General features: G+C 37.8%; 1 protein-coding gene across 1 annotated transcript in view; it reads right to left on the bottom strand.

Moving 5' to 3' along the window:
- SNX29 (sorting nexin 29) overlaps positions 1–27,603 on the bottom strand; it is a 121,515-nt gene that overhangs the window by 12,750 nt on the left and 81,162 nt on the right. Inside the window, 2 exon segments of the mRNA XM_062503346.1 lie at positions 5,848–5,892; positions 7,917–8,035. Coding sequence (XP_062359330.1) covers positions 5,848–5,892; positions 7,917–8,035 — 164 coding nt within the window.

The following is a 27,603-nucleotide window of genomic DNA, read 5'->3' as shown; positions in this document are numbered from 1 at the left end:
AAATTAGGCATTTAAAATTAGTATTAACCTGATTAAATATTTTCTCGATAAATTCACTTAACCCGTAAATATTTTCCACAGATTGAAGCTATATAATAGCAATATGAAATCTATTTTATAATAGCAATAATTCCCAAAGAAAGGCATTGTTTTTGACAGCTCTGGTAGATGTTAGTTGGAATTATTAAAAACAGACTTTTTTCATGCAAAATTCCACAGAATGACAGAATATTCTGAGTTTGAAGGAACCCACAAGGATCATGGAGTCCAACTCCTAAGTGAATGGCCCATACAGGGATCAAGCCCACAAAAAGTTGATGGCATAGAAGTCACACCGAGTAAAACAAACCCTTAATGTACCTCAGCTGATTCTGAACAACATGCAGCACCAGGAATAAAATTAATCATGAAAATAATAGAAAAATGGAGTAGTTAAAATCAGAGCTGAGGCCCTATGCAAGGGTGAATTTGTCAGACATGAATTCTAGAAAACTGGGGAAGGACAGATCTTAGTGATCCAACTGAGACCCCAAAAATATCACAGATTCAACACAAGCAGGTGTAAAAACATGAATCTCCAAGCACACAAGGAGCTTCTCACAAAAAGACCAAGTGTGAGGTGCCACAGGCTTGGTATTTTTAACAACGTGCAAGTGCAGAGGCTCACCCAGAGCACAACAGTTTGCCCAGCACAAAGCTCTGAAGGCAGGACATCTGCTAATGAGGGGCCCATGTGACTGAACCATTTACAAGCTGCATATGAGTAAGGCTAGAAGGTGACATTAAAAATAGAGACATTTAGCAATAACAGTGTATGGGATAAGGTATATGCACTTGCTGAGCACCTTTAAAATACTGGGAAATTAAGAAATGTTGGAAATGGCATGGATACAGCTGAATTGGAAATAAAAAGTTATCACCATGGTTCTTAGAAATCTCACATAATAAAAGCCTGCTGTCTCAGTGCAGGTCAAAAAATGGCAAGAATAATTCAGAAAATAGGTGTCACACACACACACACACACACACACACTGCATGATGATTTTCTAGAACAAAATCAAGCACAACTTGCAATATATCAAAATGTCAGCTATCTATTTTAAATTTGGGAATACAGCAAGTTCACTCACAATACTTAAAAGGTCATTCAGAAAGAGTGCAGTAGCAAAAATCTTACTCTAAACATTATCTTAAAAATATCTTTGCTCTTTCTTCTGACAGATCGTTTGTACAAAGCTTTTTCCTTATTTCCTTAAAATTTGTAGGGAAATAAAAAAAAAAAAATTAAAAAGCAGTCAATCCTCCACAGGTCTTCTCCTGAAAAGAAAAACTTTAAACTCTATAGCCCACGTAGAAATGCCAAGCTGTTACAATTTTCCAAACACAACCTGAAGCTGTGCCTGGATGCACAGAAAGATCAGTAGACCCTTCAAATGACCTTGTTCTTCCCAGAATTTTAGAGGTGGCAACTAAGCAGCAGCATCCCAGCAGCTGTGGGATCCAAGGCAGTGGGATCCAGCACATGAAGGGTTACAGCACCAACCCTGTGCTTTCCTGCCTTCTCCAGCCCAGGGTTGGGAATCTTCCCCTAATGATTAGATTTTACTCCTCCCATGCAGTTCCAAGGCTCAGACGTGCTGGTGGGCAGGAAATGAAGCTCAAGTGACCAAGACAGCCACTGGGAACAAACAGACACTTGTTCTGCAGGGTTCAAACTCCACCCCTGGTGCAGGGAGATCCATCCAGTCCCCATCAACAGCCTGGGGCTATTTGTGCTCCAGTACCTCAAGCAAGAAAGGAAATAAAAACCTTTGCATGAAACTATTAATTTAAAGTTTATAGCATAATTTTGCTTTATGATCTTAAGTAACTGAGATATGAAAAGCAAAAACAAAATCCTAAGGGCTGCCAAGACTAATTAAAAGTTCTGTCATCTAACTTCTGTAATGACACCTAACTTGCCACAGGTTTTAAAAGATGGACATAACCATCACTGTGAATTTTGCAATAAGTGTCTGTCTTTTTTTAACATGAACTCTTCAACTAATTAGACTGCTCTATAATGTAGTGACTTGAAGAACTGTAATTGAATTAACCAGCAGGTTACTCTGTGAGTATAAGGAATCTATCAACACTTTATTTTTGTTAAACTACACCTTTGTCTGGTGAAAATTGATTAAATGCATAGAATGCTTCCTTTTTAAAACTTCCTTTATCACATGATAAGGAAGCATCCAGTTATGAACTGGATATGAAATTGCCAACTTCATCATATCCCAATAAAAAGAAGTAAATCATCCAGATGTGGACTCTGAATGTAAAAAAGCCAAAGTCCACAAATGTGGTGGCATTGCCTGGTGTTGTTTGCCTTCCCTTTTAAATGATTTATATAACATGATTATAAACTGAAATGTTCAAGATGGCTTTCAATAAATACTACTTCTCATGTGAAGAAATAAGATTATAACGAAGTCTGTTATGTACATACATCATTCTAGAAACACATTGAAAAAATGAACATAACGAAGCAATTACAAAACAGCTGAATAGGACAAATAGACACTCTATTTCAATTTTTCATTTTTTATTTTCTTCTTGGTAAAGTAGCATATTTTAATCTGGTTACAATAAAATTACCACAGGATATTAAAAAAAAAAGCAAGAAAGTATTTATAAAATTTTATATATAATACATTTGCTCAAAAATTCTATTATGTAAACATTAGCATAGCAAGTTAAAATAATATTAGTCTATTAATACTTAGGTGAATACTGTACATATATACGTTTAATTAATATCTTTTCTACAATTTAATAGTAACAACAACAAAAAAATCCCTCCCCTAAGCCAAAAGGGAAATTCAGCTTCTTCAGTTGCCAACAGGTTTGGTCCCACATGCAAGACACTGAGGTCTTCACCTCAGTGTTAACTAAGAAGGAAAGCACAACCTTTGAAATACAGAACTGCCTTTTCAACCACAACTGAATTTTTATAATGTTTAGTGTCTTAAATTATTAATACTCAAAAAACCCACTTATCACAGTTTAACTACTGTCATGGCATGGAGATAATTTCTGAAATCTTGTTAAAGGAACTTATTCCCCTACAGGAAAAGGCAATAAATTCTGTTTTGATGTGATAAAAAACAGTATTTAAGTCCAGTTATTTGCAGCAATTTGTAAATTTGGAAAAGTCTTTCCTTTCTTAACATTTCAGTGCTGTTGTCTAGAATAAATTCATGCCATTATGAACAAAAAATTAAGCCATTAATATTAATTAGAAGTATGCTTTCATTATTTTTGTAAAGGAATTTATAAATAATCTAAGTTCTCTGTAACTGGATCATAAAAGTACAGTTAATGTAGAGTGAGAAATAAATGAAATGTAGTGTCACACCACTGTAGAACAAGTGGCCTATCTTCCATTCAATATGTGAAACACAAAAAAGGTTGATCAATTTTTTTATATATTTTGTATTTCATATAGGTATTTTCCTATAGTAAAGTGTTTCTTTGAATACAGAATGCTATGAAACTGCCAGACTTACAAAATAATAATCAAGTTAATATTCCATGTGATGCAGGGTGCTGACTGAAATACCCTAACCTATAGAAAATGAAGGAGATAAATCCTTTGCTTTCTTGAATTCTTTAATCACTTTTCCAGAAGTGACTTAAGATCCAATTCAGAAGCATTACTCTTGTTTCTAAGGAGAAAAATGTGGTTTTGTGTGGAACAGGTTTCTTTTCATGTATCCTAGAGTTCCAGTTGGAAAAGCCCAAGGCTGATTCCAAGATTTGTAAGGGTGTATTGCAGCAGGATTTGGCCAAAAAGGTTTATTTCCTTTTAAACAGCTGTTCCACAGGTTTCTCACTGTAATTTCAAGCAGGTAACTGTATTTCTATCCACAGGTATATATATTATCTGTTCTTAGAATTCCAAGACTAATTAGATGAAAAATGTTTTGGGGTGAGGGGGTTTGAACCTATGAAATGGCACAGAACTTCTAGCAGAACTGAGATCCCTGCATTCTTTGAAGGAAAAAGAATTACGCCAATATCAGAAAGCACCAGTTACTGACTCTGGTAACAAAACACCAGGTTCTTAAACATGAATATGTCCTGGAAGAAGCACCATAAGTTCACTGGGGGTTCACCGAGTCTCATTTATTATTAACTTGCTGCCCTGAGTCAGTCAACCCCATTGTTAGTGGGTTTGTTTTAATTAATTTGGCAGCTACAGTGTTGATATTAATCTGTACAATAAATCACAACTGTTACAAAACACAAACAAACAAAAATACCCCCCCAAAACACAAAAAAACTTCGCAATAGGCCACAATTTTGAGCCAGTAATCTTTAATACCATTCTGTTCCTTTTCTAAATGCTTGTATTAATTCAATCATGATGGTTTATGACTTGCAGTAGATTCTGTAAGGTAGTATAATTTGATTACAACTATCACATCAACAATATATTCCATTAAAAAGACTGGCTTTGAAATTATTATCTTCCTAAGAATATGTGACTTAATGGAGATATCAATTTTAGCCTTTATAGCTATGTCAATATCCTGCTTCATATAAACCTTGGAGATTTATTATTATTATTATTGAGAACTTAGATTTAATTTGCAAAAGCCAAGTCGACACATTGCATTCTCTATAATGAATGAGAGAATCTCTAAATAAATGAGATTCTGAACAATGACAGTCAATCTGTGAATACTGATGGAGACATCCACAAAAGCTGGAAGAGCTCTGCCTGCTCTGTTTCTCAGGGAAGGGTTCATGGTGGAGATGACTGGACAACAGCATTGCAGTAGAAGCTGTGCCACTTTTTTACAATTTATTTTGAACAGTCACTAAAGGATGCAGAGAAGCCCTGGATCTAAAGACAAAGCAGGAATGAAAAGCAAACAAGACCACAAATTGCTCTAGGCTGGTTCTACCAGCCAGGAACAGCTGCAGGGCCCAGCCTGTCCCAAGTCCTCTGTCCTGGGATTACAGCACTGGCCACTGGTGCCAGCAGGAATGGGCAGTAATGAGTTAATTAATAACTCATTAGTAGTGAACCCAGCAGCTAATTGTGAGCTGCCCACTGAGCACGGGTGGGGGTTTAAGAGCTGTGAGTCAGCCAAGGGAAGTTTAGAGCTGTACAAATGTGTAAGTGCATGGAGTTGGGTGAACAGGATCAGTTGATGAAGTCGTTCCACTTGCAGTCCTTGTTACACTTACAGGTACCTCAGATGAACCATGTAACTACTTGGGACTCTTAATAGCAACTGGTCAACCTTCTTCAAAAGGCTTTGCTGGTTCTGGGGAATGAACAGAAGTGGGATTTGTAACAGATACAGGATTCCAAGACAGGACCTTTCAGAATGTCTTGAGGCAGTAAAAATGTAGGCATTCCTGTCAGCAGACCCCTACTGGTACTCATGCAGATACCTCTGTGGTCTTCAACATAACCACGGGTATAAAGTGGGAATGCCACCTTGTGAAGAAAAGCCTTCATTTGATTATTTCCTGGATTTTAGAGAAACCACAGCTGAGCTTTTAAATGGATTAGTAATGCAACCATTATGGTATCTTGTATCACCAAGTGAACATTGTTTGCAGATCGTAATCTTAGCAGCTGATACACAATTCAGCTAAAGTTAACAAAGAGCAATTTGTACACAGTAAACAAGTTTAGTATTCTCATATGATCTACATACATACTTAAAAAAATTACAAGAAGCAAGATAATCAGGAATGAAACAATTTTAAGAGCCAAATGCAGATACAAAAAATTCCTTTTGAACAACTAAAAAGAAATTCAGTCTGAAGTAAATGAAATTTCTTACCATTTGTGGCTTGCTGAATAAGTACTTAAATCTGTGAATTATTTCTTGAAAATGAATACAGCTTCATGTAACAGATACATCACAAAGGTTTCCACAGTGTTTTCTTTCAAATTTACTTGCAATTCAGTGTTAGTACATGTGCCATATTTCCACTAACCAAGTCTCCACTTCCTGAAAAATGAGCTAAAATTGTTTCAAAGTGAGACCATCATTACAGCTACTTTTCTTTCCAACAAAGACAAATTAAACCATCAGCAGTGCATCAGGCTGGAGATACTTAACTGCCAATCTACTCACTTTCCTTTCTTCTTAAGTAAGTGTCTCCCTGTAACTAACACAAAATACCAACAGTAATTAATCTGTTAATGAACACACAGCAGCGAGCTCCCAGGCTTGTCTTTGGGCTTTGCTCCTCATCTGTGTGGTAACTGAGAAATATTGTTTCATTTCTTTGATATGATTTTACTTAGTGGTATTTCACTTACTGACATTTCTGACCCGGAGAGTGAATCCTACTCCTCTCTGCCACATTTTGCAGTTGAGTGCAATCTAAAAGCTCCATATTTCAGTGGTGGGAACCCAGCACGTGGGGCTCATGCTCTGGCAGCGCTGATGCCACTCCCTGCGGGCAACAAAGCCCTGCTCACCTGAGAGGTGCCACTGAAAATGACTGACTACTGACCTGCTGAACAACACTCACTGCTCACAGTTTGCTGGAACTTTAGTAAAGCACTGAGGTACAAAGTCTGCTATTCATCATCAGCTTGTTTTTTCCTGGAGAATAAGATGTGAAAATTTAATATAATGAATGGATAATAAAATTACAAGATACATCAATTTAAGTAACCTTATCCAAAGAAACTTCTGAGATGAAAGATGTTCTTACATAAAGAAAAACTAACACAATTGATAGAAAATTTGAACATACATTGCTTAAACTTAATGAAGAGAAGAAGATAGCTAAACTGTAATTAACTGCCCATAGCAGTGCAGCTAATGGATAGTGAACTGGATTCCAGTTAATCCATGTCAGGACTTCCATCACTTGTAACAATTCTTGCCAATTTTTTAGTTACTCTTACAGGTGTAGCATTACAATTTACTTTTCAATAAGAGGTGATGGGTAACAGGCACTTTCATTACAGGCAATTTTTAAGTATCACCATGTGAAGGGTTTTACAAAATCAGATTAAGAATTCCACTCTGCCTTGTTAATGATGGACTGTTCTGTAATATAAGCAACAAATTAATAACAAAATATAATCCAAGACTTCAAAACACTGTTTTGTACTATCCTAATTTTGTATATCTTTGTGGTGGTTTGTAGATATGAATAATATTGCACCTGCCTTACAGAAGACTGAAATTTCACAAAAAAATTACTACATTCTCTGATTTTAAAGAATTACTTCCCACAAATGAATGCTATTGAGACTATCTAACTAGAAATGTGCAAAAGCTATTTTTCCACCTGTAATGTTTTTTCTCGTCATCTACATTGTCAAGTTTTTAGAAAACCTTTGTGTGTCAGAGATTTACAATAAGAAAAACAAAACAACCCAGTCTTTCTATTTACAAAAGGTAATAAATTAGTGAGGTTCTTTTAAGCACATCCTTCTGACATATTAAGTAGTGATAATCATAAAGGTTCTTCCAAGGCAAAAAAACCCAAACTGTCTTAATGTGAACCCCGTGTCTCTCTGGAACAGAAAACTGTACATGGAAGAAGGGACAACATAATACAAACAAGGAATTCATTGTGACAGGACTTCAGAGGAACAAAGGAGAATTTGTGCAGTGCAGCTTTACAAAACAAAGGAAACGCCAATCAGTTTGCTGAGCTCTCATGAAGAGCCCTCATATTCTTTTGAGAAAGTGATTACTGCCTTCCAAAGTAGTTAATCAGGATACGACCCTTGGTAATGAATGTCTCTTTTCAGGATTTAAGTTGATGCAGCTGTAGTCTCTTCAGGAGCTTAAATTATAAATATAGGCTAGGAAGGAATGACAGAACAACTTGAAGTGTGTGCTGCCCATAGTGGCAACTCAGGAGAAGAGTCAGAGATCGCCACTCTGAGGCTCCAGGCTCCGGGGCTCCTTTGGGTGGCTGCGGGACAGTTTGGGGAAGCGGGTGGTCACTCTGGAGCGACTGCTTTTGCTCACGGGTTCTCCAGAGGGTGGGATATCACTAGGGAGACAAAAAAATAAACACAGAACAGCTAATGTATGTTATATGTAAACTGTTGTGTAGTTATTTCCAACATGAAAATAGCAGATGTTATGAGAGCCTGGCACATGACTGTGAAGTACAGCACACATCTTCAACATCACGGAATTGCATTCTTTCCACTGCTGTCTCACGTGTGAATTACAAAATGGGCTCTTTCAGAAATGAAAACTAGTAGAATTTTCAATACTTTATGGAAGATTGCAAGTTACAGGATAAAAGCGGATCTCTATGAGTTGCAGTTCAGAAATGGTGGGAAAAGCATTTTGAAGTGATAAAAGTACAAGCAAAATAGACAAGAGCTTGGATGATGCTCAATTAACAATCCTCTAGTCATGGATGGATGTATCATTACATGATGAAGTACATTGGTAATACATCCCCGAATTCTTAAGTCTCTCCTGATCCACAACATACTACAGTCTTACATGGATGAGCCTTTTGCAAAAGACCCTGAGAAGTACATTATGTTCAAAAACAAGCAGTAACAGAAAATTCCAGCTTACCTAGGTGATATTCAGGCTATAGACTCCTCGGAAAACTACAGTATAAAGGGATAGCATTGTACTTTTGCCATTCTTTCACAGGACTCCACATGGTTTTTAATTAAACTGCTTACACACAGATTAATAAATAGAACTAAGTTTTGCATTTAGCAACTCAACTAAGCAATAAAATTCCACAGCATACAAAGCCAAGCTTATTTTCATCAGTGAAAAACCACAAACTTATAATACCTATCTTCAGAATGAGATAACAAGTCCAGAAAGGACAAATTGCTCATCTGCACTTCTGGCCATATTAAACAAACACAGATATATTTGAAAACAATCCCCAAAGTTCTCTGTGCAGTTTCTTTTCCTGTAGAGTGACCTTACTCACACACAGGCCATTCACTTCTGCCAGAGCCACAGGCACACTCAGGCCCCACCGAGGTGTCTGCAACACCCACAAGGGAGAGATGTTAGCAAAGCAAAAGCCTTTAACTAGTCCTGGCATTGACTGGGAAATTCAATTGCAGGCAGCAGAGCACTTCTGCTGGAAAGGGCAGCTGAGCTCCCTGGCCTCTGGCTGCAGAACTACAGTGCATCCACAGCCACCCCCACAAAGGGAAGAGGAAAAAAAACAGTGGGGAAAAGTTATGTTCAATTCAAATGCTAAGCAACAGAAAATAAAGTTCTGTGGGTTTTTTTTTTTTTAATGACAGAGTATGTAACTGGTCTACATTTCTAAGCAGAAAACGCTGAAATAGCTTTAGTTAAAATAATAAAGGATTTTCCTAAATCAAGATTCACCACATTACTATTATAGTATTTAGTCTTCCAAGGTAACCAAGAAGTCCTTTGTGTGAAAAATTGCATGAAAGACCTGTGGCATACATCCTCCTCTTCTTCAATAACCAGATTAACAACTTAGCTCTTTAGTTCCTTATTTTCCTTGTCACTAAAATACAATGTCTAAAAATTAATTTAGCCTATGTTAATAATTCTAGGTAGCCAAGGATAATTTGACTTCCAACTGTGGCCCTACAATTTCTCATTCTAAAACTCAGCAATGCCATCTAAGTTGCTGTAGAGAATTCTGATCATGTGAATCCAATTTCAGCTGTGCTCATTACCATGGATTTCTTTTAGTAACATGAATATTATTACTCATAATTTTTATACTATTTATAAAATTGAGCAATGCAGTGTTGATAATGTAATGCTTGTAAAAGAGACCATGTGACATTGGCTTCAGAGGGTTGTGATTTTGTTTTAAGATATGTATTTTTCAGAATATGCAAACGCAAGATAATCTAAATATCAAATATAAAATAGAATAAAATTAAATGTTCACCTCATTGGGCTTTGCTCAATCTAAAATGTGTTAATTCACCAGCATGATGGCCACTGCTGCCAGAGCTTTGCCTGTTTGAGGCACACAGGAATCCTTGGCAGGTACAAGGTGGTTTACCTTGCACCAGAGAGCACGACTAGAGTGCAATTACTGTAATTTGGTGATTGCTTAATGGAAAGCACATTTTAATGCACAAGCTCCTCCTGCTGGCATGTCCCCAAAACGACATCAGTGCCAGCCCAATGGAACAAAGCTATTCAGAGGGAAAATGGCAAAAGGGGCAGAAGGAGCTCCCCTAAAATGAAGAGAGATTAATTAATTTCAGTCTGCCCTACCAGGCAGGGCTGAGGTAATCAGGTCGTTTAGGGTAATTATATGAACACCAATGTCTGTGAGCGAAGGACAGAAATGGCAAGTAATTCTGCTAATTTAAATGATGCTACTCCACAACATATCTAATAACTAAATTAGAGATTAATTTATCTTAAATGTCTTAGCTAATTTTTATAATGACAGTCTAAGACATATTATCTAATGTAGGTTTACAGAAATCAATGTACATCTGAGAAATTACATCTTCATGCATCCAGCATGAAAAGAAAACTGGAGCTGAAATTGAATTGATCAACTTCCATGGAAACAGATGTTCAATGGGGGAAAAAGTTTCAAGTATTAAAAAGGAATCATACATTTAAGAGTCTTTCAGCCACTTTTTAATCCTCCCTTTTTCCAGACCTGATGGGAGAACCACCCATCTCACTTGCCTGCTTCAGCTCTGGCTGTTTTACCAAAATGAGCAATCCCCCCAAAACACATGGTAATCAAGTAGGAGGAAAAGATTAATCTCCCATCTCTTCTGTCTCCTCTTATTAGATTTAAAAAAAAATAATTTAGTTCTGGGCTAGAGGTCAAATGTATCTATACAGTCTCTGGCACTAAACAAGACACTTTCTAAATGTACTGATAGTTCAACTGGTCAAATATTCCACAAACTCTTGGGCAGAGGCTTAAAGACCTTAAAATTACTCTGACTGTATTTCTAGCAAATGCATATTAAGATGGAATTCAGACAAATCTTTTTGCCACCCAATGTTTGGGATGGAGAAGGAAGAAAAAGCCATTACCTAAAAGGTTTGCAAATCCTCTCATTTATCACACACAGTAAAAATGGTCCCTAGGTTACTTTGGGGGGGAGGGGGGGGCTGAGTTAGGGTCCACCTCTAGTTGATTGTTTTACTCAGACTAAAATACAAATTTAAAATACCTAAATCCAAACCAGGGAGTAGCTGTGCCACAGTAACTCTCCCAGTCCAGCTCCCTCAAACCCCTGGGGTAAGTTTGCAATTTGTCTAAGCCTACACCTGTCCCAGCTGCACCTGTTTGGCTTTAATAAAACATTCTGCTTTTTATTCTATTCTTTCTGAGCCACAGAAGCCTTAGCAAGGGCCAGTTTTCCAGGCCGAACCTGGCAGGCAGAGAAGCTTTCCAGGCACTGCCCTGTTCAGCAGTGGAATGTCCCCCTATTAAAGGCTCAAGTTCTTTTCTACATTCTCACCTTGGCCCATCCTGAAGAAAAAAGTAACCTGCTGAGGCAATCAATTCCTCCTTCCCACCGGGTCATTGTTTAGCTTTTAAGCATTCCTGATTGATCTGCCCAGCGTTTGTTTGGCAAATGATTCAGTTTCATTGATTTTGTCTTGGTGTCAAGTTGTGCCTGAGGTGCATCTATAGAAAATAGCTTAAAATAACCGGTCCTTTTCATCAGCTGCTGGTTTATTCATACCTTTGATTTACTGCTCTCCCTGTATCCAAATGTAAACTGTATTTTGTGGGATTTTCTTTACACACCCAGTACATGGAACTGTAGTATTTTCTTGGCTGATGTGAGCATTTACATGAAGAAATTGATTTCCCATCTCATTGCCTATTCTTCAGGATAAAATTAGAGGGAGAAGTTTCTGATAAAAATAGTATAACCTATCTGCAATTGGAAATACTTTTGTATCAGCCAGAGATCTGAGAACAGAAGTAATAAGCACATACTGGGAGAGTAGCAAAGCTCAGGATCAGGCATTTCATGTATCTACCTATAGATCTATCTCACATGTAAATGCCTCTCTGGAGACATTCATAATTCTAGTTTTACTTGAGTTATAGTAAACACACCTTATGAAAAAAAGACATTCACTGCCAGATAAATATTTTGCCAGATTCTTGTGTTATTAATTCTTTGTTAGTCAATATAATAATCTAATTCTGGTTATAACCTCAACACTTAATGTGGTGCTCAGGCAGGCAGCTCCTAAAAAAGGTCCTGTTAAGCAATGCCCAGACCATATCAGGAGATCCTTATTAGACAACTGAGAACTAATTCTGACTTGACAATGCAACGTATCTCAGCACCTTCTGCCAATTAAAATCAGATGACACCTGTTTAGTGGCATTATTAACTAAGATTCTGAATTCACCAAATCATTTCACATGTATTAACTCCTGCTTTTCAGTCAATTGGGTAAAATCCTTGTTTCCAGTTGGTGAAGTGTAAAAATAATTGGAGACACAATTCCTGCCACTGCTCCCAATTCTGTAGAAATTAAATACAATCATTAATGAGAAATTGTGATCTCCATTTATTAATACAAACGTCTGATTTGGATGTTTAAAGACTCAGTTATTAACAGGAGAGATAGAAAGAGAATCCCTTGACAGTACACTTTGACACTGAAAATCCTGAAGACACTATTAGAGCAAAGTTGTCAGGTTACAAACTGAATAATCATTTCCCATCAAGATTAGATCTGAAATGAAATTTCAAGAAATGAAAATCATTAATTCTCATACTCTGTCCATTTGGTTAACGTACAGTTCCTTCTAATTCCACATACACACTCCTACCTCATGAGGTATTTGATCTCTTCTTGCAGTGAAATAATGACACATAATCATGATCATGTTTCCATTTGTTATGATTCAAATTAACATTAAGTGAACATTTACATGCTACAATTCAGTTTCCATAACAGCATGAAGAATTTTGTCATTATCTGCATTGTTATTTGAATTTTCCTGTAAACCATGATACTGTACATAACTCTGACAACACATTTACCCCCACTAACTTCATTTTGGAGTTGACTTAACAAGATGGTTACTGAATCTTATAGTTCTATAACTGAGTAATATCTGTGTTATACACTCACTCGGGAAGCACTCGAAACCCTGCAAAGGTGACCTTTCATCAGTTTCCAGTTAAGCAACACTTCTACTTAACACTCTCCTTCCTTGGCTTTCCCCTGCACAACGACCTCTGCACCTGGGAATGGTTACTCTCCATGACACCCCAGACAGAGTAACAGAACACATGAACACTGTGCTCTGACAAATGACCCTGCCCAGCTAACTAGGAAAACAGAGACCACTACGCACAGATTTACATTTCTTTATAACTTATATATGTTTTTTGTATTCCCGTGCTTAGTTGAGAGGCAAGAAGTTTGGCTGTTCCATCCATTTCCATCTGGAAATCACCAGTGTTGAGCTCTACTCATTCTCCTCCTGTCAGGGGTGGCTCTGTGTGAGCAGCACCATTCACCACACTCAGCAACAGGGGATGAAGAAGTGGTTCAGAAACAGAACATGATCCAAGGTTGTTTATGTAATAACAAAAGGTCAGATTTGCTTTCAGAAGAATAGTGTTCAGTGAAAACCTGAATTTGGGTTTTCCTGCTAGTAAGTAATTATCTTTAAGGAAAGCACAGACAACTAGAATACATTTTTATTGAAAATATTCAGGTAACTGAAGACAGAAGACGTGCATTAGGCTTCACAGTGTATCATATACATGAAAATAAACTAAAATTTTTGTTTGGCAAGTAGCAATTTCCACATGCTGCAGCAGCAGTGTGCTACAGCAACCAGCCAGGCACTTCCTCCTCCATATTCACAAACTGTTTGCACACAATTCTGACATAGAAGGCAGACAATTTTCATTACCAAACTAGCTTTTAAACAGCACATAATCAATACAATTGGTATTGGGCATAACAACAAAGTTTATAGCAAATACCTTTTCAGACACCAGAAGATGTGAAGCCTGTAAAAGGAGTTAAGTATTAACACCCCTGAGTTCTCCATCTCTAGTTTATACAGAACACAAAATGCAAATCATTAATTATGTTCCATGCCAAGCACTGGGAAAAAGGGAAAAAAAAAAGAAAGATTTATCATCTCCCCCGATCTGCTTAATTTTGCCAGTATCACAGAGAGGAAAAATCTGTAAGCTTAAAATATTTCTTCCTATATGTTCATCCCTATCATTTACCTGATCCTGAGCTCACTGAGGCTAATGGCAGTAAAAAACTTGGTGCATATTCCTGCCTTACTTTACCACGTCAGACTTTCAGCATTCAACACCACCTAATTCCAGCACCTGGGAAGAGCAGCAGTTTCCAGTCTCCTCTTTTTCCATGGGCTTGGGAGCAAACAGCTTTTGGTGCTTCAGCTCTGAGCTGGGCAATGGCCCTGGTGGGGCTGGCTGCTGGGTCCCTGCTGAGGGACTCTGTCCCCTCCGTGCTCCCTGACTCTTCTTTGATTCAAATTTAACCAGGCAGGAGTATCTGCCCCAAAGCACTGGCAGGTGCAGCTTCCAGTGAGTTTAAATAGTCTCCAAAGGAATAATGCAACTCAGCTTTGGGTTTAGCCAATCAACTGCCCACCACAGAAACCTGCACAAACAATTACTATTATTCTTTTCTTTTTAAGGACAAGTCCCTTCTTTTAAAATTACCACGGACGCAAATGGAACTATAGAGAAAAGTTTTGATCAAAAACATGTTGTTTTGATTTTCCAAGGAAGTGCTTCTGTTTTAATTGGTCCATCAAGTTAAGAGGTATCATCTGTTTCTCTGAAGTATCCTAATTTCTCATGAAGATTACACATGATATCAACATGTGCAAAAGGCAGGAGAGAGCTGATGTGACCATTCTCAGGGACAGATCCAGATTTGGATCAATGCCACATTAAAAATAACAGCTATGAATATAAAAAATTAACAAACTTAACATCAGGAATCATAATCATAACTTTTCTGGAAAATATGGTGGTAACAATAACATGAAGAACACTGATCCACAGTAACCACTCTTTCTGGGTTTTATTTTTTAAATACTAAAGGCACATTATTGCTTGCCAGCCATAAGCTTGATAGCAATAGTGATCCATGACCTAAAAACCTCAAAAATATAGGCCATAATCTCAGCCCCTGGGAGCTTTTTAATTATTCTTCATTTTAGCCCAATATTTAGTTTTCCTAAGACAAAAAAGAAAATCTCACCGAGTTGGATAGGCCTGTAGAAAATAGAACATATCTGCACCTGGCAACATAATCACAGGGAGGGGGTTGAGACTTGACAGAGTGGAATTACATCTGTACTCTCTAAACAAACAAAAGTAATCAAGATGGGGAAATATGTAAATAAATGAGTACCATCAACAGAATAACAAGGGAAATGCTGACTTTGTTCTTGGTAATAAAGACAGGGACTAATGTTTACATTTAATCCAAGACAGAAAAGGAAGCTCATGGAAGAATGACACTGCCTAGTAAATGGCTACGGGAGCCAGCTTGGGATACAACAATCTTGATGGATTAGACAGAAACTAAACAAGAATCAGGCTGGCCAGCAAAAAAATTACCACAGTAATCAGCAACCAAAACTACATTTTCTGTTTAATAATATTTTAATTATTTTCTCTGCAAAATGAAAATGTCTGTGATAAATGCAGCTCTTCCCTTTTTTTCATTATGACTCCAAATTAGGTTAACAGGCAGCAAAATTTGCTACTGACTCCAGTGAGAATTCAATGCATGGTGCATTGCTGGCCAGGAGCTCCTGAAATTTGGGGTCAGCTCTCCAGGTATCATCAGATTCAGAGCCTTTAAAAAGTGTATCATCTTGATCCCTCTGTAACTCAGAACTTTTCCAACGAGCTCAAAATAAAAATAAATTGGATTTGCAATAAGCTTGCTCCTTTGACACAAAGTTAGAGAAGAATCAATTTAGGACACCAGTGAGTAGCTGTGACTGTGCCATTGCTGGTAGCCACTGCAGTGTTGCTCCAGGGCTGGAATGACGTTCCTGGCAGCTGCTGAACCTTCTCAGTTCCAGCTCCTGGAGAAGCCTGGAAATGGCTGCTGCTGCCCAAGGAATCTGCTTCCAGGGGCCAGAGTTTCATCCCAGAAGGAAGCTATCACAGGATCATGGGATGACAAGACAGGCACTTTCCTCCCTTACCCATGAAATCCCCTTCTTGTTTCTCTGAGTTTTGTGGCTTGCATCCACATGAAGATTTTGCTGTTAGAAAGGTCAACTTTGATAGAGGACATTTCATGGCTCCAAGTAAATTTTGAAGTAAATAGTAACTCCCTCTCCTTGGTTTAGAAGCTCAGTAAAGCACCTGTGTCACTGGCACGTGCACATGCACAGTACCAGGCCGTGAGATCGTGCAGAATTTTCTTTGCTGGGGCAGCTGTGCTGGCCTGGACAGCAGCAGGAGAGGCTGTGCCTGCTCGGGTGACACACGGAACCCACTGCAGTGACAGCTCCACAGGCACAGCCAGCCTCTTTCTTTTACTCCGGCCCTGTGCTCAGCAATGCTGGCCACTGGATTTGCTTGGAGCCTCCAGGATTTAGATGCATTTTGACTCCGCTGCAGCACTAACAGTAAAAATATGATAAAATATTCAGTCTGCCTGACAATGCAAACCAACACCATTTCCTTTTCCTTTGGTCATACCTGGCTGTTCTGAAGCTGATGCTTTAAGATTTATCTCTTTTATTATGTAGGAGTCTTCCACGGAAAGATTTCTAACAGAGTCAGAGATTTAGAGCTGTTCAGTGTATATATATTATTTACCAGATTTACTAATTATTAATACTATTGCTATTACTAACACTATGTATTAAACTAATAAACTAAATCTCTATTATAAAGAATTAATTTTTGAGTTCTTAAAGATAAGAATGAAATTTGAGAAACAAGATTTATGAAGTCAGATAGACATGGAATAGTAAGAAATGGAGTCTGCTGTTTGCAAGGCCCATATTTCTAACTTTCAGACCCAAAGATTAGCAGGTCTCTTTTTACCACATATCTTGAGTTTTACTAAACTCTTAAGTGGAATTGTGTTAGACTTCTAAAATCTTAATCTAAAAACAAACCTTCATACTGCTGTTGGTAATCAAACTGTGGAGCACTGTGTAATTAATATGTAAAGATTTGAAAGAAAAAATATTTTGGTCTGCTTTTGGAGATGGTGACCCCAGCCATTCCAGTACAAATCCTTACTGGAATTTCTGTTAAAATCGGGTTATTTGAGCAAGAGTAAACTGAAGAAGCCTGCTTAGCTCTAAAGCAGATCCGCATTAGGAAGTGTGCAGCTGTTCTGGCTCCATTCTCCCAGAGCAGCAGAGCCTGATGTCAGACTGATGCTGTAAATATGCAAAGTTCTTGCTGGGTGTTGTCCCTGGGTCGTTCTGGAACAGGGAGTGGAAGTACGGAGAGGATGGATCTGTGCCATCCCTGCTGCTGCACATGGACCAGCAGTGGCTGAGGAAGCTGCCACTGTTATTTCTGCACAGACCTCAACAGTTCAGGTCATTTGGCAATTCTGAACTGACATTTGGCCTCATTTGTATCTACAGAGGATGTATCTGGAGACATCTTAAGCAGTCTAAAGGGAAAAAAAAAGAAAAACACCAAAAAATTGGGAAGGAAGGAAGGAAGGCTGCATACTATGAATTTCTTGTTATTAATAGACAAGTACCTATAATTACATCAAGTTATTCTAGGATACTTCAGCAAACTGTTCATAGATTCTGCTACCACCACACAACTACCAAACATATTCAAAATATACCACATAAAATAGGATCTGTAATACAACACAATGGAATGGATTATGTTTACAGCTGGCAGATAAGCAAAACCAAGGAACAAAGCTTCTGTAGGATGTTTTGAATTTCAGTGATGGCCTGTAGCTAATTCCTGCTGTTTTCACAGGAAAAACTGATGGCTGCTGCCATGTTTTCAATACAAGTTCAAATGAGAAAAAGAAATAACCCACCTCCTTTTGAAAAACTGTGCAGTTGGGCATAAACAAGTTTGTTATGGTCTGGATTAAATCCAAGTACATGCACAAGTACAAAGATACCTCCTTTGTGAAGATTATTTGCTTTATGTATTTGAATGGATGCATCCATTTATCCATTACTGTCAGTGCTGCACAGAAAGGAGTATGAATAAGCACTGGAAGACTGCAATATAAGATGTATAGACAGATTGTTCCAAACCACAGTTCCATGAGTATTCCTTACTGCTTCATATGCTAAGAGAAAGGAATAAAGTTTATTTTCCATCCTCAGCATAGCCTCTTTCATTCCTCAAAATATCTTCCACCATGGAAAAGTAATTAAACTTAATCTTTGGTTTTATTCCCAGTGAAGTAAGCATTACTGAATAGTTTTTCTTGCAATACTCCAAATCTAACAGTTAGAGGAAGAGGAAAAAAAGTCATGTTGATTCATTAGCAAATTGTTTTTTTAAAAAATCATTCTATTAATTCTGCCATTCAAGCATTTATGCAAAATTTTCATATGGGAATACATTTACACACGCTCATTCTGATTTAAAGAACAGTGTATTTTCAATAATTATTCTCCTTTTTTTCCTTTGCATAACAGATTTCTCAAGGGCAATTGCTCTGAGATATTGCCATTTCAGGGGATGTGGAGCAAACATCATAAACTCATGTCTGAGAGCTCAGCCTGCAATATCTCTGACAATGCATTACAGAAATCCACCATGCCAAAACCGTTTGCAAATGCCATCCTGTGCCAAAAGACTGTGCAGATGTCACAGAGAACCACCCAATATGAAAAAAGCCCTTGGCTGAATGAAGAGCAGCTCCTTGTGCACCAAGGCCTGATGTGCAGGGTGCAAACACCAGCAGTGCCACTGGGATGGTCACCAGGCAGGAATGAAAGCAGGCAGGGACTTATAGGGGCCATTCATTGTTTTTGTGCACCTACTACCTTGGAAATGCCATATTCCATTTCATAGAATAGCAGAAAGGCAGTTTGGTGACACGACAATGGGTGTTTGAGAACTGAAGAGAGAATGAGCTCTACACCCTGACCAGAAGGAGACAGAGCCAACCTGGTAGGTCATGGAACTGAGACCTTGCTTCCCAAACAAGTAATCCCCTAAATCCTGTTCTTGCTGGAGGTGCTACCCTTGTGCACCCAAGGCACACATGCTGGTCTGGGAGTTCTATTCTCCCACATTTTAGGAACTCGTAGAAGAAAAGTGATTTTTCAATGGTCAGTGCTGTTGGCAAGTATCTCTATTAAGCTTACCCTGTTAACAGAATTCAAGCTGAAAATGTCATATTTAAATCTTTCTCTTGAACATACACTCTGAATTTCAGCAACTGCTTTGTACCAGGAGTCATCTGTTATAAACTGTGTCTATTAGTTTCATGACTCTATATTAAGATTTTACTAAGTAGAGAATTAAACTCATGAATCTCCAGATGGGTTTTGTGCAGGTCACATCCCCCAGGTCACACTAGCATAGTTTAAGTAATGTATTTTGCCATGCAGACTGGTTGAAGTGAGTAAGAAGCCCCTAAATCCCTTTCAACACATCAGAGAAAATCAGGAGTAGAAATAACCTCATTCTTTGTGAGTATGGTTTCAAAAACATCTTTAAGTGCCACACTTGCATGCTATGCAAGTTCTAAATATATTATAAATACAATATATATGATAAATATGGTATTATTTTGTTTGGTTTCTTTCAGTTCAATTAATCAGTTTCTATTCATTCCGTGAACATATATTTAAAGAAATAATTCCCTCTTCAGTTGTATATTTCCAATTCTAATTTCAAAAAACATCACTAGAAGAGTGAGCTATGAGAACTTATCAATAAGGGAAGCTCACCATCCCATCTGCTTCCAAACCCACCTACCTGCACCCTGCTTTCAGCTGGAAGGAGAATGGAGTTTGGGGAATTTCTCCTCCTTCCAGCATTGTGCCATTCCCACAGAGAGCTCAGCTGTGGGATCCAGGCTCTCTGAATGCAGTGGATCAGCACATCCTGCCAGGATGAGGAGAGGGAACTGGGGGTTCTGGATCCCTGAGCTCCCAGATCCATCTGCACTCGCACACAGATTGCTCTGACTGACCAGATGGCTTCTTAAAAAAAACAACATGTTCACATCAACAGTGTTCAAAACACTTTCTGCTGGAAACTTGTTTTCTGTCAGGGACCTACAGATGGTTCCCTTCCCTCACCTGTAAGTTCTCCAAAATACATCTCCTGAACTGGCTGTTATGCAATCTTCATATGCTGAGATTTGACTGTGAATATCTAAAGCTGGCAATTTTCTTAAAATAAGCTCCAGAAAGAGAAATTTAACAAGCAATTATAGATCAGCTAGTTTAAATGCAGCTGTAGAATAAACATTACAAACGGTTTTGCAGGATTTAGTAGGCCAAAAAGTAAACTTTAAAAATCACAAATTCATTACAGGGAGCTCATGTAGATTTGGGTATGGCCAGGAAACTGGCATAAGAAGGGAAAATTTTGTGAAAATAACATACAGCTCCATCAGAGGTGTCTGTGGTGTGTGCATGTGACACAGTGAGGCAACTGAGCCAGTCCTGCACAACCATGCAGTAAATGGCTCCTACCATCCACATGCCCCATTATTCAGTCACTATAGAGGCAATTTAGTGTACTCTCACCTGCTCAGCATCTTAAAAATTATACTGAGAAGAATATTATCTTCACATCAAATTAAATATTCACTTGGATGTATTTTTTTTTGGCCAGTCTAGTGCTCTTTGATGACCTGGATGCTACACAAAAACATGCATTAGGATACAACATAATTCTATATGTCTGTGGGCTTTTTATATTGAAAATTCTGTGCCTATTTTAAAACACTGTAATAATTTTGGGAGCTTTGATTGAAAAGGGACAAAAAGACACAGCTTTGATAGTTCAAAGTATGAGATCTCCCACATGCTGGAAGGTAGACACTCATACAGCAAGGACAGCAAGAACACAGAGGCATCTGCACTTGCTTACATTCCCAGCATTTTAGCACATTCTCAGCTATTGACTGGCTGAGTTGCAAACTCCTCTGTGCTTTCCTCCCCTGAAAAAGTCAATTCCAGCAGAATAATGGAGCAAATTGTCACAGACAGAGAGGATAACTAGGAAATAAACTGTCCTGACATGTCTAGTCCCATTTAATAGAAAAAGGATAACAGATAGAAAATAAAACCTTTTTTCATTAAATTAGGGGTAGCAGTGAAACAATAAAAAAAAAGTAATTATACTCAGTCATGCCAGAAACTGGTTTACATAGTAAAAAGAAATAACTAGACAATTCAAAGAATAGTAAAAAGAAATAACTAGATGTAGCTTCTTGTACAAATTATGTATACTTGTTAATAAACAAAAAGAATCTGAATCTTTAATAGTTACTCTTGTTTGAAGGGAAGAAAAAACGAAAATGCCCCGTTATGTTTCTTAGCTATTCAAGTAGAAATATGTTCTATGTGCTCACTAGGAAAAGTCTTACCAATTTTGTAGAGATGTCAAATTGTTTCAAAAGTGAAACTTTAGATGTCAATGTTTTATAGTTGTCAGTAAGCAGGTGCAGACTAGGAGGGTAATGGAAAGCAAGTTTACAGATATTGGTTTGTATTTGACTGTTTTCATGGTTATGCTTAGCAGCTCTTGATTAATAATTTTGCATGAAAACTAAAACATGCATTTGTTTTATCCAAGATTTAGGAACAGCACTGTGGCATTGCTTCTGGAGACAAACACAGCACAAAGAGCCCATTAACCCAGCACTGAGCTGCAGAACAGAGCAGCCATCCCAGCCTTCAGGGAGACTGAATCTCACACAGACAGACGGGGAACTGGGGCTGCCAGGCAGGCTGAGTTGGTCAGGTACAGACTGAGAAACAGCTACAGCTAAAAAGCAAAACCACAAAGAGCCCAAGGTGCCAATGCACTCCGAGCCAAGCACAGCCCTGCCCAAGAGGATCCCTGTCCCTTTGGGGCTGGCTCTCCAAGGCACGTGGATCTCCTTACTATATCCTTCCATAGAGTTCATCCCTTAGGCCTGGAGAACGAGCACAGTAAACTGGCACAGATGATATCACAAATATCTGCATTTGAAGTATTATTGGAACTGCCACCTCGACTTAATTTTGTGAGTATTTGCATATGCCATATACATGCACATTTCATGATTTCATATATCCACTAACAGTATCTTGATACCAATGAACAGTGACAGCAGAGTTAGAACTGCACAAATAAATTGTTTCCAACTGAAGAAACCCAGATTCTAGGGTTTCAGGATGAGTAGAGGACATAGAGTGCTGAATGGAGACAATGAACATGTAATTTACCTCAGAATCTATTAAATGTTGACATGAGCAAAAAATGATTTTAAAGTATGCAGACAATGAAGTTGAAGACAGAAGATGATTGCTTGTGCATTTTCCAAGTTTCCAGTACTTAAAAAAAAAATCATTCTGAATTATGCTGAAGGCACTCCACAAAAATATATTCAGGGTACGAAATTGAGAAAATGGAAGCTTACAGAGCTGAGGATTAAAGAATGAGAGGCACTTTTCTCCCAGCACAAAGAGAACAGGTCTACTGAATGCCCACCAAGCTGGTCAGACAACCAAAGCAGAGGAATCTCATCTTGCCACACATTTACAATGCTCTGTACATGAAGTAACACTGAAGGCAGAATGCTCATTGCACCAGACCTTCTCACCTCAAGATCCTACATGGAGCTGAATCTTTATACACAGTAAGAATATTCTAAAATACCAGAACCACCCATGTATATTTTTTCCAAGGCTTGTTTTCAGAAGATAAAATACCTTCCACATAGTTTTTAAATAAAAATTCTGTAAACAAATTTGGCTGCAAGTTCAGATACCATTGCCATTTCAAAAAATGAAAGAAAATCCCAACACCCTTCTAATGAAATGGCTTCTTCCATGTGTGCATAATATGCAGTAAAGGAAAATAAATCCTGTGTAAGTGCTCTCTTTTTTTTTTTGCTTTCTTTTCCACCATTTTCCCTTTTTCACCTCATTTTAACGTACATTCTCTTCAATCAGTCCAAACTGTCTCACCCAGTCTCTTGCTCCTATTACATTTTACAGCACTCCTCTACTCTTATTCAACTCATTTATTCTTGTATTCCCTACCTTTTCCAGATGTCTTCTGTAATAATTCACACTGACAGCCACAACACTGTTACCCACTAAAACCCAGCTATTGTTTGCTCCTGTTCATGCCCAATTCTCTCAACAAACTTCTGTGCTAAGTTGATTCTATGTTGGTGACTCAAACCTCTGATGTCCAGAAACCATCATTCCCAGAGCTCCCCATGGAAATCAATTCCCTCCTGCATCAACAACATCAAGTTATCTCTTTCAAAGCAATTCACCTGTTCATGTTTCAGTTTGCCCTCATTTCACATTTCCTTTATTACAATATAGGCCTCAAGTCCCTGTTGACTCACTCTGGTTTTCAGCCACCCAGACCTCAATCACAGTGTGACACTGCCCAAGCTCAGTGAGCAAACCCTACTGAGTATTTGACAAATTTTTGTTTCATTTCACCTTCCCAAATATATTTTGTGAAAAATTACAGTATTTTCAGTACACTTCTCCATGCTGAAAACCTCACTTGAAAGTTCCTACTGATCAAGTCACTCCAGTTAAAAGAATGACTCTGGTGAACAACTGCAGACTGCTGAAATCTGGACTTTCCTGGTTTTATGCGCTGCTGTTAATTTAAACTTAATTTTAACATCTTGACACTGTGCTGTGCACTTTAGCATGCTATGATAATGACATCTTCTTGGGTTAATTTCTATTCCTGTATGTCATTAATTCAATATATTAACCAGTGCTGATAATCAGAAGGGAATAAAGTGAGAATATTGGCAGAAACCACAGTGCTTACAAGAAAGGTGCAGCAATTCTATATTTGACTGTCAGGTACAGCTGTCATACGGCTCATCTGCCAAGAACATCTTCAGTTTTTTACTCACTTAGGACAACCACACCACACTACAAAGAAAAGTCTCCAGATGGTTGTCAACATAGCTGAAAGCAAAAATAAAAAATAAAAAATAATAAAAAAAAAATAAAAAAAAAAAACCTGATTGTTCCATACATTATCCCACAATAAAGTGCTTTCATCCTATCAAGAACAAGGGCAGGACTTTGAAGACCTGCACACTTCACTGTATTAGCATTTCTAGCATTCCACTTTTCACAGTCCCTATGCAAAAATTTCTTCCAGCTCCAAAAATGGCATAAGCAGCTTTAAAAAATATTGAATCCATTGTTTATGGGTTAGGTATGGACAAAATAGAAGCAGGATTTTTCTGTGTGTTTTAAATTAGAAACAGTTTCTGATTTAGCTAACCAAATCCACCTTGGCAGCTCCCTGACAGACATGAGTGTGCAGTAAATTCGCTAACAGGAATGGTGTGCCCAACCTCCAAATTGAAACTTTTTTCCTGGCTCTAGAGCCCATTTTTTTGCTACCAATTTCAGAAACACCTGCTCAGTTCAGAAATGCCTGAATATATAAAGAATTCACTTTTTAACAAGGGAGTGCATGTGACTTGTAACCAAGGAAACAGGACCACTGCTGTAAGGACACAAAACTTTAACTGGCTCTGTGTTCTTTTCTCAGAAAAATCTTAACCTCTTCTTGCACTGCTACAAGTTCAGTGTGTGAGAGACACAAACCCCAGAGTTCAGAAACCCTGTCTTTTGCTAAGGACTTGCTGAGTTTGTTGGCAAGCAGCAAAGGCCAAGGAAGAAGAATGTGCTTCTGAGAATCACAACTCATCCCTCGGAATGATCTTACATTACAAAGCCTGTTGTTAACTCAGAGGAAAAAAAGGGATAGAAAGTGATGATAGAATTAATGGGGCCAAATAAACAAAAAACCAAACAAATAAACAAACAAAAAAATCCCACAAACATTGAAAAGCATTCTGATCCAGCAAGTTCCTTGCAAAAGACAGATGGGAATCGAACATCACAAAATGCACAGCACAATTAAAAGCTCCTTTTGTACAGAACTGAAGTTTGCTCTTACATTGACCATGGCTGTTTTCAACATAATCTCTATTTGTTCCAGAGCTTGATAAATTGTGTGATTATAAAGGAAACCAATATACAACAGTAAGCAACACACAAAGTGCTTTATAACTATTGCTGTCAATCTACTTGCTTTCTATTTTTGTCCCATTTTTTTCAACCAATACAATGGAGAGCATTTCCTGTACATTTCTACACAAGCAAAATAAATATCATGGCATAGTCTCTCTGTCATTTGTTTCGGTAATTTTAAACGTAATTCTTATTTTCTCAGGCAGCATTAAACAAGAGTTTATTGCAAGGTGACTGTAAAGATCTCAAGCCCTCAAATGTTTCCAATGGTGACTGGAGTATTCCATCCTTGTACAGTATGCACTAAATTATTCTTCTTATAAGCACTGTAAAGGTCACTCTGAATATAAAGAAGCATGATAAAAATCTAATTGATGGAAGTATGCTCATAAACACCTATTTGTGAGGCCACGTTGAACAATTCATAGCAATTAACTCAGCAAAGCAAGTCTCACTTATTGAGATGGTAATTGGTGTAAGTCACACTATTTCAAAGTGAAGTTGATTCTTTTTTTAATGGTAAGGCTCAATAGTGGGGCAGTGCATACAATATATAAAAGCCTTCAGCATTATGGAGTTGCTGAATAGCACCCCAGCTTTACTGAGCATCACACCAAGACAAAAATGCCAAACACTTTTCTTTGAGGTATCTCGGTCCTGGAAGACTGCAACACTGAGGTGTTTCATTAGGGTGAGCTTAGAGGGATGTGTTTCTGTAACACTTTCACTATTACCCATCCCTGCAGGACAAAGTCCTTTCAGCTGTACTTCTGAATACTCAAACACTTCAGACTCAGTGGTGTCTTAAAACTGCAAGATTGAGACAATCAGGTGACAGCAAGAAATTGGGGGCAAAAGGAAGAAAACTGTAGTCAGAAGACATAAACAGAGTCTTTCACCTGAATAAAACTTATTTTCATTGGGCACTGCTGGCAAATTTAATTAGACCAACTGCTGGAAAAGAAACAACCTATACAAATGCAGCTGAGAGAAATAAAGAACTAAGAAAACCTAACAGATTTCCTAGCCCTTTTTACTTTAACAATTGAGAAGAAAATCAACAACTACAAAAATAGTTTTAAATATATCAAAACATATATTCTGACTCCAAATTTTGACATTGTTTAATTTTTATCTGACATGTAAAGGATTACAATGTTTTTAAACAAAAAGCATATTTTTATGGTTGTTTTATATGCCTCATATAAATCATTAGGGACTATGCAAAATATTCTTCCTGATTAAAAAATGTCATTTAAACTCCAGTGAGCAGTTATTTGACTGCTAACTTCTGTAAAGCAGAACCAAGTTGAAATCAGCAAATATCTTAAGCTGATGTGGATTTGGAATATATTTCCATCTACAGCAACTGTCTGAAGACTGTGACTGCTATTAATGGTATTGCTGTGATAAGCACCCTTCCCTAGCTAAGGTCAGAGATTTTAGAACCTCTTCTAACTATTTAAAAAGACAAAGCACAGGTAAGAAATAGTTCTGCAAACCTTCAGTCTGAATGAAATCAGAGGATGCAGGACAGCTCTCTACCCTGTGCAAAGGAGCAGAAGAGTTGCAATAAATGCTCCCTGACAGACTTTAATCAATGGGAATGTGTGTCAGTTTTTCATGTCCTATACAAAGGTTTAATTATTTCACAAATCACTGTCAAAGCCCAGATAGATCTATTGTAAAATGAAAACCTACAATCATATCATCTTCATATGTTTGGATCAAACCAGCTGTATAAAGCCAAATGCTTCTAGTAAGCCAAAAGTACCATTGTTTACCCACAATTCCTTACTATATTCAACCCCTCTTGCTTTTAACATAAAGCATCCCATGTTTCTTTCTTCCTGCATTTTCCTGCCCACTTTATCACTGTTTCTCTTCCTCCTGATGTATTTTTTTCTTTCCTCTTTTCCTTTAACATTCATAAACCCTCTCAATTACCCAGAGCAGGGAAAAGAAAAAAATAAGACATTTGAAGAATGCACACATCTTCAATGTCAATATGTGCAAAACCACAAAACACAATGCAACAGGCAATTCTGGCAGGGAAAAAAAAAAAAAGTTTGATTTTTGTATGCTTTGACCAAACAATTTCTGCCCTACTTCTTCACATTTCACTTAGATCAAAACCAGCATGATGCTTTTTTTAAGTCTGATGTCAAGCATCATAGGTTATAAAAGACTAAAACCAAAACTGTCAGTTACAAAGTGAGGAATGCAGAACCCAAGAATAACAGGGAGACAACTCTACGTTTGTTAAAAACAATCCACTCAAATTCAAGTATTTTAATTCTACCATCAACAAAAATTCCACAGAAGAATACCACACTTTTGCACTGAAACTTCCTGCATTATCTGAACATGATAATCAAAGT

The sequence above is a fragment of the Cinclus cinclus genome, chromosome 16 (assembly GCF_963662255.1).
Source record: "Cinclus cinclus chromosome 16, bCinCin1.1, whole genome shotgun sequence".
Classification (NCBI taxonomy): domain Eukaryota; kingdom Metazoa; phylum Chordata; class Aves; order Passeriformes; family Cinclidae; genus Cinclus; species Cinclus cinclus.
Note: the sequence above shows the minus strand (reverse complement) of the source record. Positions and strands in the feature narration are given on the sequence as shown.